This window comes from Hypomesus transpacificus, chromosome 6 (assembly GCF_021917145.1).
Source record: "Hypomesus transpacificus isolate Combined female chromosome 6, fHypTra1, whole genome shotgun sequence".
Taxonomy (NCBI): domain Eukaryota; kingdom Metazoa; phylum Chordata; class Actinopteri; order Osmeriformes; family Osmeridae; genus Hypomesus; species Hypomesus transpacificus.
The window spans coordinates 7186104-7199022 of NC_061065.1; the positions used below are offsets into that span (position 1 = coordinate 7186104).

The following is a 12919-nucleotide window of genomic DNA, read 5'->3' on the forward strand; positions in this document are numbered from 1 at the left end:
ACATTACAGCATGCTGCAGATGCTGTGGCCATACATTTAAGGGGTACAGAGCAAACTTATTGAAAATCCTGAGGGGTAAAATGGAATTACTAGGGGTGATCTGTCTCTCTGTTCTGTGCATGGGCTTCTAAAGGGGAAGGTAATAGCTTTTTTTGGTGGGTGAGCGCGGCCGTGCCTGCACATTCTGGAGCCGTATTACATCCTTCAGCTAGCACGATACAGTCGGTCAGTCTTTGACAAGCTGGATTCATTGGGAGCCACATACATAAAAACTGTGAGCTCTTTTTAGAAGTATACTTTGAAAAGAGAGGGAGGAAGATAAATGTAGGGGGTGGGGGTGAAAGAGAGATTGTAAGAGAGAGAGAGATTTTTATCCAAATATAATAATGTGCTCTACAACCATAGGAAGTGGAAATGATTTGCATAAATTGATGTAATTATGGATGTGAGCAGTTAAACTGAATGTCGTTTTTATTTCTATCATCTTAGTTTTATCTGTAGCTGGTATTAGTCCTCATTTGTTCCTGAACAACACATCTGTCAAATGTTGCAGATATTTTCCGTGAAGAAGTGATGAGCATTTAAACGATATATGAAACACTATATCTGCAGAACTCTAAAATATTCCTGACACAAACATTAAGAAGTTTACATTCACAGCAGCTCAAATTAAGACCACTGATCAAAAAAGGCAAAACGAGTTCAAACACGGTGCTGTGATATTTCCTTGGTATTTATTTAACAACTAATGATAGGAAAACAAGATAAGCCTTCTAAATGAAAATGAATTTTCGAAATGTAAACAAGAATTTACGTTATTACTTCTTTCATGGAGCACTAGCGAAGCATATGTGCCCATTAAGACTTTAATTTCTTACGTGTGTATCTGTGTGACTGTGTGTCTGTGTGAGTGTGTGTCTGTGTGAGTGTGTGTTTTGAGTTCAGGGGAAATGAGCAGAGATGCACTCTCGTACCCATATCTACCCTCTCTCTAAGTGATGGCTGGCTGCCTGGATAACATGGGAGAATTATAGCCCTGCACCATACCCCAACACACACACACACACACAGACGCAGACACACTCCTAGTTTATGAGGTGCTAACAGGGTAGCTGGGCAGTGGTGAATACCTCCTAGAGCAGCATAGCGAGTGTTGGGAGAGAGCGTGAGGAGGGGCGTTTCTCTCTTTCATTTGACCTCATAAAGAGCATGACGGCCAAGGGGCCATGTGTGGCATCAGCATCATTCCGGACAAGCTGGATAGTGACCCGAATGGCACACAGAGGCCCTCACTCACTGACAGGCTCAGATCCCTCTGCTCTGCCCAGCTCTGCACGTGCCCAGACACTGACTGTACAACACCTCTGAGACACAAAGCGCTCTCTCTCTGTCTTCTCTCTATTCTCTCTCTCTCTCTGTCTTCTCTCTATTCTCTCTCTCTCTCTGTCTTCTCTCTATTCTCTCTCTCTCTCTCTGTCTTCTCTCTATTCTCTCTCTCTCTGTCTTCTCTCTATTCTCTCTCTCTCTCTCTGTCTTCTCTCTATTCTCTCTCTCTCTCTCTGTCTTCTCTCTATTCTCTCTCTCTCTCTGTTTTCTCTCTATTCTCTCTCTCTCTCTGTCTTCTCTCTATTCTCTCTCTCTCTCTGTCTTCTCTCTATTCTCTCTCTCTCTCTGTCTTCTCTCTATTCTCTCTCTCTCTCTCCTACAGTTTTATGTTCTATGCGAGTCTTATGAAGTGAACAGTAGTTACACATGGGGGGTATTTCTATTCTGTCTGCCAGGATGGATTATTATAACTTTATCATGGCATAGAGTTGACGTTTTATACAATTCATAATTAGTCGAACAGTCATGACATATTGTTCTAAATTTGCAGTTAAATGAGAAAATTATATTTCTGATTTAATCTCAAAAGAGAAAAGGACTGTTATGATGACAAATTAAGGGCGTTTTACAATTAATTATTCACTTAATGAGAATTTGCTCTATCAATCAGCCAAATTAAACAGGTACGAAAATCTTAAAAACTAGACAGGAGGCTGAGAGATGCAGATGAACTCTGAGGCTGGTAAGATCCTGCCTCCACTGGGACACTGTGTCTTTCTGGGGAAAAAATCTTTATGCATAACCTAACTCCCTCCTGCCTGACGAAGGAACAGAGCCAAGCCCATGTGATTGACAGCCTGACCAGCATGGGGACTTCAAGTCTCTCCAAACATGACAACATCTACCAGGGTCCTCTGTGGTATCGGCAAGGTCATGAGCACTGCTCATGTGTGTGTGTGTGTTTGGGTGTGTGTGTTTAGAGAGAGACAGAGAGAGAGAGATGAGTGTGTCTCTGTGTAGATGTGACTATGTGGCTGTTATGTCTCTAAAGACCTTGTCCTCTCTCTGCTGTCGCCGTGCTTCCCCATTCAGGGGGAACAAGCGTATCTGTGAGAGCTGAGAGCGTGGCGTGCCTGCCTCGCCACCTCTCCGCCGCAGCTGATAAGCAGCGTGCTGCTCTCTGATGAGCTCACAAGGGCGACGGCCTGGCTGCAGGGCAAGCGGCACGCTCCCCGAAGCTTTAGAAGTGCAGCTAGCGACTGTACTGTCTGTCTGTCAACCAGGCGCTCTGCTATCTCTGCGAGCGGAGGGGGGGGGACGGGACAAAGACATATGACGAAAAAATAGAAAATAGAAACACCATCGGTTCCAAGGGGCTCTCAAGCAAGTCGAAAAAACACCTGCAAGGATCTGAAGTAGGGATGAGGACATTAGGGAGAGGGTTTTCTCTTCAAAATCATAGAAAAAGAGAGGATACACACAGGGAAGGCGTGCACATACACACACATTCAAGCTATGGAAGACACACACACTCAAAACACAGACAGAAACTATTGCACATACACACACATTCAAGCTATGGAAGACACACACACTCAAAACACAGACAGAAACTATTGCACTTTGTGTTACTCTGTCTAACACATTCACACACACACACACACTCAAACATAGCTAAGCAGGGCAAGCAGCCTAGAGACACACAATATAATATGAGCGACGGAGAAATTTAGTAATACTTGGATCCAGTTTAAATGAATACATTAATGGAGGGTGCATTAACCTGTGAGAAAGTAACGCTTCAGAAAGCGAAGTCTTTTTCTTTGTCCTTTTTCCTCACAACTCTAAAGCCTTCCCCATCCTTTCATTACGCTAAACCTCCGATCATTAGCATTTGAAAAGAAATGTGCAGACATAAAATAAGGTAGCTGAGAAAACCCAACTCGCCCATACCCATATGAGACATCACAGCTTTGGACCAGCTGGGGAAACACAGCGGTTTCTCTGAAGTGACAGCCCTACAGTGAGTTTCTAAAGATGCCCCAGTCATGGAACGTTTTCACTGCTTATTAAAATGGAAACGTGGTTAATGTTCTCTACATGGGGAGGAAAGGTACAGACGAGAGTGGACCTCTACTCCGTTTGGAGATACATTCATTTGAGCGGGAGGAGGAAGGAATGGCTGCTGGCCCTGTGATAGGAACCAAAATCTTCACACACCTGCAAGAGAGAGAGGGGGAGGGAAAAGAAAGCGACACAAATGGGCCCTACGAAAAGAACAGATTGGATCAACAGCTGGAGGGAGCAGAGAGGAAGGCAAACCTTTTCACCAGGTCCTTGAAATACAAGCTGCAGGAAGCTAGAACATTTTGGTGGACTTCAAACTCTTTGCCTTCAACAATTATTTTCAGGTCTGTAAACTCTTTCGCTCTGCGTTGTTGGTTCAACTCCTTCAACATCTCTGTAGAACAAAAAAAGAAACAGACAACGCCATGTTCCGCTTTAGAAATCTCTCTTTCATATAGAGATAACAGAAAACATAGCAATCAATGTAGCAATCATAAAAAAGCAGATTGTTGAAGACAAACAAGAGCAATGTGCAAATTGACAAAATAGGACTGGCCAAACACAGTAAGTTTCATTATGTGATACAGTATAAAGGGGATAGATGGAGATACTGTAGTTCAACAAACATTTAAGTATAGTGGTGAAGTGTGTGTGTGTTTAAGTAAAAGCACTAGTACTACATACATAAATGATGCATTGGAGGTGTGAATATTCATGTTTCATACACAACTGATACATAATTCATGAGATACAAGATACTGAATATCTTGGAATTCAAATTCTGAAATTCAGGCAAATTCTGAAAAAATTAATTTCAATAATAAACAAAACAAATATGACTGAAAAGAAAGACATGAAATATTCTCAGATGTGTCAACATTATTTAGCATTTCATCATTAGTTCACTAGGAGTCATAGTATATTACTCAACTGAACGTCACTGGATTAATAACAAATACTGTTTACCTATCATTCTATATGACAAACTAAAATGGGAAATATTGCCTGAGCACCAGCAGCGGTCTACCAGAGAGGAAACAAACAACAGCTACGAGAGATTCATTTGATGAGCACAGTGAGAGGACCAGCCCTGCTGTAGCGGCGGGTCGGAAGCGCTTGTTTCGCTCTGTGTTTTAATGAGGCACCATGAGGAGATGCTGAGAGTGAGAGACAGCGGGAGCCTTGGCTTCGAATCCAACATCCTGCAGTGCAGAGGGGGACAGTCTACAACGCTGTAGATTTCATCGTGTGCATGTGGCCATCTGTAATCCTGCAGTTTTTATAAATGGCATTCTGGAGGGGGATGGATAAACGGCCCCATGTCACACATCAAGGTGTCTACCTGGCTGCTGAGGGACATACATGCAGTAGGTAGGAGATGAAGCGTAGAAACCACTCCCAGCAGCCTGTAGGCCCTATGTGTCTGTAGTGGGTGAAGTTCGGATTAGGGGGGTGGGGGAATTGTCTTATCTGATCCCAGATCTGTTTTTGGGGGGGTAACGTCACCAATAAGGCTGTACTGGAGCATTGCTACGAAACATGCAGTTAAATTCGCTTTTATTTCCAACGATCACAGTCCAATGATCACACGCATCACTGACCTTTTTCTATCCCAACTAGTCATTTATTGCAAATGTGGTGTATAATAAGTGTGTGTGTGTGTGTGTGTTTGTGTGTGCGCTGGTGTGTGTGCGGGTGTGTGGGTGTTTTAAATAACTGTCTAGCCCATTTACGTAGCACTGATCAGAAGGGTGATTGGATCATCACATAACAGTACAAAAGGGTTTGTGTTATCGTGCTTGCTAGATGTAGCTTGTGTTGCTGCCAGACTGAAAAGCCTAGAATTTAATTAACCTGGTCTGACATCAGTGCTGGTGTTTGGCTGCCACATCCACTCGTTTAGCTCCCTTTACTTTCTTTTGAGTGACAATGGAGCTCATTTTAAATTAATTCAGCAGACAAAATAATACAGTATTAAGCTGTGTGACAATAAGTTGAAAATCTAAAGCCTTGGCTTGGAAAACCTTTTTTTCTTGGCAGAGGATCGTTGTCAACGTTCTCATATTCCCTGAATTAATAACTGGAACTTCTGTGTTAAACTTTGTCATCAACCACACCGAAAGCAGAAACATCCTGAGAACATCCTGAGTTTCTTTCTATGTGATGATGAACGTGAACTGACTGCTGCAGAGCCACACAGACATGCACTCCACCCCCTCACCTCACACACACAACATCACACACCCCAATAACACACTCCACCCCCTCACCTCACACACACAACATCACACACCCCCAATAACACACTCCACCCCCCCACCTCACACACACAACATCACACACCCCAATAACACACTCAGGCCCCCCCACCTCACACACACAACATCACACACCCCAATAACACACTCCACCCCCCCACCTCAAACACACAACATCACCCCCCCCAATAACACACTCAGGCCCCCCCCCCCTCCACACACACACACACACACAAACAGTATCTTGTAATAGTCTTGTCCTTCATCAAGCTCTCATTCCAGGCAGTTCCAGCCCTACTTGCCAGTTGGATAGTTATCTGATTACTCAAGAGCCAGTGAATAGTGAATACATAGTAATTGGAGTTTGCATTGTGAATCTCCAGTGACCGATACGGCTCTCACCTTCAATCTGCCACAGCGCATAGCACCCATTTACCCACAGACTGGGTCTAAGGGGAGAGAAGGAACAGGGAGAGAGAGACTGAGAGAGAGAGAGAAGAGAACTATGGTTGTCAGCAAACAATGGCCGCCCCCCTCTGAGTTGGATGGACACACCTGAAACGGGGATGGAAAAGCTAATTATGGCATATTTCTGTGGATCAGCACACGCCCAAGAACAACCCATCATCACCGCGGACCATGAAACATCACGTGGCGTTTCCTTTGTCCACTGTGGTGGAGGATGTGGTGAGGGGAGCCCAGGGAGGTGGGACTGACAGACCACACGTTCCTCTGTGGGGAACAACGATGAGAGTCTGGTGGGGGTTCATCTGTGCCGCCTGGTATTACAGCCCGATAGGTATCTTCACTTGGGGGATACAACAGTGGTAGAGTGTACCGAGTTTAAGGGGGTACCCACACTACATTTTACAGGCAAGCGTCAAATATGAAGGAGTCTGAGCGAACCTACAGTTTGTTTATTTGCTCTGAGCATTTGAACGGTTCTAGAACCCTGGCGAGCGTGTCCACCGTTGAGTGAAACGTTATATTAAACCTCAAGTTATATGTGCCAGTTCTGCTTCTCACCCTGGTAACCCTACCGTATCATAAAATACTGGCAGCTGCCAATAGGATGCTCTGAATTCCCAGGCAGCAGCCAATCCCAGCTCTCTGTTTATCTGTGCGTGTGCTCTGTGTAGATGCCGGCACATGGATTAGGCACTGTGCTCTAATTGGCTACTGTAAAGGGGCATTGAAGCACACCATTGGCTGTTTTACTTGGGCCATTTTGAGGTTCTATTATTTCATGAGGTAAAAATCCACCATTTTGTGTGTTGACTCCATCAGCTATATTTTATGCTCAAAGATTAAGTTATTTCCCAGTCTTTTCATTGGCAAAACTTAATTGAATGACATTATCACATATTTAGGAAAATTGGAAATATCCAGATAGTAATAAAAAAATACTCAACATTGAATGAGCATATTCAATTTACTTTGTATCTGAATTTGTGAACTCAATTAACACGATTTATATGTGATTAAAATGTTAGTGTGCACTTTTACTACTGATTAACACAACAACTATTTTACCTATGGGGGAAATGAATGGTTTGACATTTTAGATTTTTTTAAAGTGACTACGATATATGATTAACAGTTTTACGAAAATAACAAACAAAACAAAAACAAATTATGAGGTTAAATAGTCATATAAAGCTAATAAATTATTATTTTGATGCAGTCACAAGGACATTCAACTGCTCACCCAGCTATTTAGTTAATTTGATAGTTAATGTATTATTGCGTTATATATCTGGAAACAGGTATAAATAAGGAAAATATTGCTATGTATCACAAACAATCTTTGCAATAAACAATACAAAATTGGCACGAATGCACAGGAAAACACTATTTTCAGCAGAATTCGTTTTTACACGAACATATTCAGAAACATAAACAATGGTTTTGACAGAATGTAATTTATAACTCTTCACTGAATCTATTTGAATGCAACTATTATTCTTTTAAGAAAGAAAAAACAATTAGCTCCAAATATAACAAGCTATAAATAAGCTAATAAATAAGTACCCAATTTCCTTTGAGCAGGCCGACACTAGCTTCAGCAGCATGTTGTTTATAGTATTTGTCAGAAGTTCTACTGGGTTATTGACTGGCTCAGACTGACCCTTTGCCGTGTGATTGTTTGTTTCGGTCCATTCACAATCAATCACTCCACCACTCTTCAACACTCTTAGGTTAATTATCCAGAAATAATCATTGCTTTCACTCAATAACTCAATACAAACCCCTGCCTGGCCCATGTAAGTGATGTTTAGCAAAATAACACAATTTTCAAAACAGAAACGGTATAGTATAAAATCAATCAGTGATTTGATGGTGGAGAGACTATTTTATTTTATTCCAGTCTGTCACGAGTTAAACATTTGTGTTTGTTGGAGAGACTATTTTGTTTTATTCCAGTCTGTCACAGACATTTGTGTTTGTTGGTTTTGTAAATATAAATTGCTTATTGGCTCTCTAACATCAAATTAGGTCCAATTCAAATTCAAATTACCTTGATTGTTTGTTAAATGCATGACACACAAATAATTATAATATGTTTAAAAAGGATCACTTATTAATACTAACCGTAATCATACAACAAATACTACTATGAGTAAAACAAATATTTAATATTTTAAAATAATATATTTTTTTACATGTGAAAACATGTATAACATAATGCATACTTATTCCAGTGAAACACTGGACAGAATCATTATAAAAAGAATGCAACACATTCATTACAGCCTGAATATTACCCAGGCAGGTGAAATGAAAAAAACTATGGAGACCACAACAAAGGTCCTGTCAAAAAGGCTTTTTTTCCAGCACAAAAAGCCCTGCGAAGATGTGTCAATAGAGGGCCATATCTAAAATTGGTTCTCAAAGAGGAACTCACAGCAGGAGGAGAGAAGGGTCACTGTAAATGCCCACTAAGACACGTTCACAAAGCTCTTGAAGTCTGGGCTTGTGAAAAAAGCTCTTTGTCTATTTAAGTTATAAAGGATTCTGAGTGCTGTGCCGATTTGTCTGAAAGCACTACGGATAGTAATATGCATAGTCTAGGTGCATCATGCACTTTTATGTCATTTTATTCTTATATGATAAAATAATATCTATCACCGCTGACAGCTGAGACATCCAAAACAATGGCGGAACGGACTAAAGTAATCAAATGGTGTTTTGCTTGAGACAAGGTTGACAATGAAAATTTTGCTCACTGAAAATTTCGCTCACTGAAACCATCCATAATTTTGCTGCAGATCTTATTACAGTCAAGGATATTGGCTTATCAAAGCAATAATTTTGATAATTACTATGAATTCAGTTCAAATATGTTTAAATGTAGGTGGACTGCCATACTGTGAGTACAACTTGTAATTTACAACACAGCTAAAAATCTGAGGTTTATTGGCTTGATAAATGCTTTGCGGTTAACAAAATACATGACTAAAATCAGCACAAATTCTCAATTCATTTAAATTCATTCATATAAAATAGCTCACCTCCATGACTCAACTGCGTTTTTTAAAATTTCTCTACAGTTCCTGCCCATTACTGGTAAACGCTAATCCACAGCTAAAGCAGGAATCCTTGAACACTTACGTCTCTGTTTGTCCTGATTTCAGAGCACGTTGGAAAGCCTTAGCACCATTGCCTCAGAGAATAGTCCATGATGAGGACGTTTTATTCCCTGCTATATTCTACCCAGACGAGCTGCTCACCCCTGGTGTTCTTGTCACCATGTCCCTGGACTGAACCATGTCCCTCTGGGGGCTCAGGAAATGGGACGCAGAGTGGCCCTTTGTTCCCATCTAGAATAGACAGAGAATAAAGCCTTGAATAGTTTAGAGGAAGGCCTTGGTTTACTGTCCAGATCTACCCTCCTGTATGCTCACAGGCCCAGAGCCACACACAGGTGGGCTCTGATGAAGAGCGTGGAGTTTGGACGAACAGAGCCACACACAGGTGGGCTCTGATGAAGAACGTGGAGTTTGGATGAACAGAGGAGTCGTGGAGGAGCAGATACTGCCTCAGGAGCATCTAAGGGCTTGATGTGACAGCATGCCATTTGTCTGTGGTGTGTGTGTGTGTGTGTGATTGTGTGTGTGTGTATGATTGTGTGTTGTATGTTTGGGGCCTGAGGTGGCACTGTGATGGTTACTCTGACTATGATGATCATGATGTTTGATTGTGTGTGTGTCTGTGTGTGAACATGTGTGTGTGTGTGTATGTGTGTGTGTGTGTGCGTGTGTAAAATTGTGGATCTGGTGCCTGTGGCTCCAGTGCCCTAGCTCATTATCGAGGCTAAAGGACAATCAAACAGGCGAAGTCATCTTTCACGAAAGTTGAAACTTGCCTGATGAAACTATTGTGAGTACCCAAGGCTCTCTGTGTTACAGCATTTCTATCTGCTGCCTGAGCTGCTGGTTCGTCAAACAACTCAGGACAGCCATGAAATGTCATGTCGCTTTTGGCAGCGCATGGGGAAAAAAGTTGACTTTATTTGAGCTTCAGTGAAATGGGAACAGAAACATAATTACACAACAGAATAGGTCTAATCTTCCAACTTCATGATTCTGCATGTGTCATTAAATGTGAAATAGCTGCAAATTGCCAACTTGTCAAGTTAACATGACTATCCTTTTCACAGCAAAGTGCTACAGTGTCGAAGGCCCAGTGCAGAAAGCTGCCAACATCGTTGTTGTTTGAGACAGGAGGGCAGCTGTATCATTATGTTTTGAAAAGAAACGGAATGAGTTAGCCCCCAAAACAGATTATCTGGCACCTTGTATTAAGAATTCATTATCACAGACTGCTCAGCCTATGTACAATGGATGGTAATTGTTATATAATAACAAAAAACACAAGCTCGCACATAAGATAGGGAGTGATAAATTCTTAACAATGGTGCAATGATGAGAACACATGGGCCACTGTAGATAACACATAAGTTTGATTAGTGCAGACTGTGTATGCACCACCACTGTGTCATTTTAATTAAAGGTCTATAGTAGGTTACTGATTTCTCCAAATCACCATGTGCCAATTCCTATACACCCAACATTTCAATACATTCGATAAAACAAACTAAAACGCAATGATGTGTGCAAAAGACACATTTAAATTAGAGGATTTATGTTTAATCTAAATTTAATTCATTTAGTGCAAAAGTCTGACAAAAAAGATCTGCAGTCAACCTAAAGGAAGATGGATGTGTTAATTCATCATAATGAATAATTATTCTATAATAGTGACAAGATAAGGTGTGGTAGGCTGTATACTGTATACATGCGTCAGCATACTGATAATTTGATGATAGTCTCAATCTAGACATGAAATATCATATGAAAATCCGAGCAAAACATGACCTGGTAACATTAACCACCATGGCATTTTATACCAAACCCAAGCAAAGCGGGGCTTTTGTTTTACCACGTGACGGAATGGAAGAGGAATGATATCCTAACCTCCATCGCCGGGATTGACCTGCCAACTGCAGTTGTGTCTCAACTGTTAATACCCCCGCCCAGGCACGCTCCAGTGTGCAGCCAGTAAGACCAGGCCTGCCAGTGTGTAAAAGGAGAAGGCACATACTCTACATCCACCGAGCTCGCTAACGCTGAAACGTGTTTATGAGTGTGTCTAGCAGTTGGCTAACGTCTTATATAGAGCCAGGTGTTCTGGGTGGGTGAGCCCACAAACTGGACAGATATTTTGACTGAGGCAACAGCTTTTCCAGTCCCCGGGAATTCCTCCAGGTAAATGTCACCTCTCTCCCTGAAGATGGCGTGTGTTTACGTGCTAAGTTAACAACTTTGGTCGGGTTTCCCAGATGCGTTAAGAAGCTTAAGAGCTTCTTAACGCATCTGGGAAACCCGACCAAAGTTGTTCCGCCCGCTTAGAGAGTGGTCGAGACTGTAATGCAAGGCTACATCCAAGGGTAAACAAGAAGAGCTTTGTATGGTTTCAGCACCACAGGTTGTAAAGAGGAGGCTACTCCTTCCTGGAATTAAGATGGACGTAAAGAGAGACACTTGACATAACTACCTTTCTGCGGCACTGAATTATATACAGTACTTTCTACCGTAGTTCATTTAAGTGCTTATTCTCCTTTGGCGTTAGTCATCTCAGGTTTGAATTTTTTTGTCACGAAACTCAATTATTTTACTCAGCTATCAAGCTTGTCCCGTTCCAAACATAATAAGCTAATATCCACCCTCTACGGGTGGCATTTTGAAAGAGAATAAGTATTGTACAGTGACAAAGTATAATCATTGCAATAATTGCTAATGCATTCAAAGTGGCACCCCTGAGGATGTCAAAGCTAGCTAAGCATTTGATGCGGTAATACCACATTTCTATATGTCGTTAAGAGGGAAAGCTCACAGGGAGACTGTCCATCAAGCTTAGAAACAATAGCAGCAATCTACAAAGAAGTCTGATTGCAATGCAGGTCCTTATCATTTTCTCCAAGACGCAGAGGAATCCTATCTAACGCTCAGCGTATTGCTAACTGTAGGATAATGAGCTGGCGAAGATGAGCCTGTTCCTGTTCTGCTGATGTGTCTGGGCCTGTCATTAGTATTTATAAGCTTTCCTGCATGCATTATCACTGTTTTAAAAGTTTCTGAGAAGTTTCAGACCAGTTTTCCGTTCTCTCACAATGGGATTGGTTCATTCTCAGCATATGTTGGGTAACCACACCATTGGTTAAGGAAGACCCGATAAGAAATTACGATTTATTTATAGCTTATGCACTACATATGCTGTTGTTTAGGAAAGTGATTTCCCTAAGTCTTAATTACATAGTCTCATTAGAGAGAAACATTAGCTTCCAATGGTCTGCCTTGCAGTTTCTGCTACTGCGTTTACCCTGGGCATCATAGATAATCCATAACTACCTGTTTCATGGCTGTTGAACCATATAACATCTGCATTTGACTCTTAGCAATTAATCCCATTTTGCACAATGGCCCCTGACACCAATGCTATGAAGATTCTGATTGTTTCTGCAAAACTTCCATTCACTTTGACTCCACTTTACAGGCAAATCAATTCACTCCCATATTACTGGGGGCAGTAGACATTTCATGTCTGCAAATGGTATTGTTCCATTCCAGGTTTCCCCCCGCATACTCAATGTGGAACACTACATGCCTGAGTAACCTTGGCCTCCATGGATCACACCCTTAGGATGTGTGACGCGGGCAGGTGTGTGTTTTTTTTCTGTGTGTGTGTGTGTGTATTACCGCGTGTAT

General features: G+C 41.7%; 1 protein-coding gene across 3 annotated transcripts in view; it reads right to left on the reverse strand.

Moving 5' to 3' along the window:
- The window catches only part of LOC124468790 (kelch-like protein 29), a 132448-nt gene that overhangs the window by 44112 nt on the left and 75417 nt on the right, over positions 1–12919 (reverse strand). For all 3 annotated transcript variants that reach the window (XM_047021750.1, XM_047021749.1, XM_047021751.1), the window contains one exon: positions 3649–3787. In XM_047021750.1, the coding sequence (XP_046877706.1) occupies positions 3649–3787 (139 nt within the window). The remainder of the gene's footprint in view (positions 1–3648; positions 3788–12919) is intronic.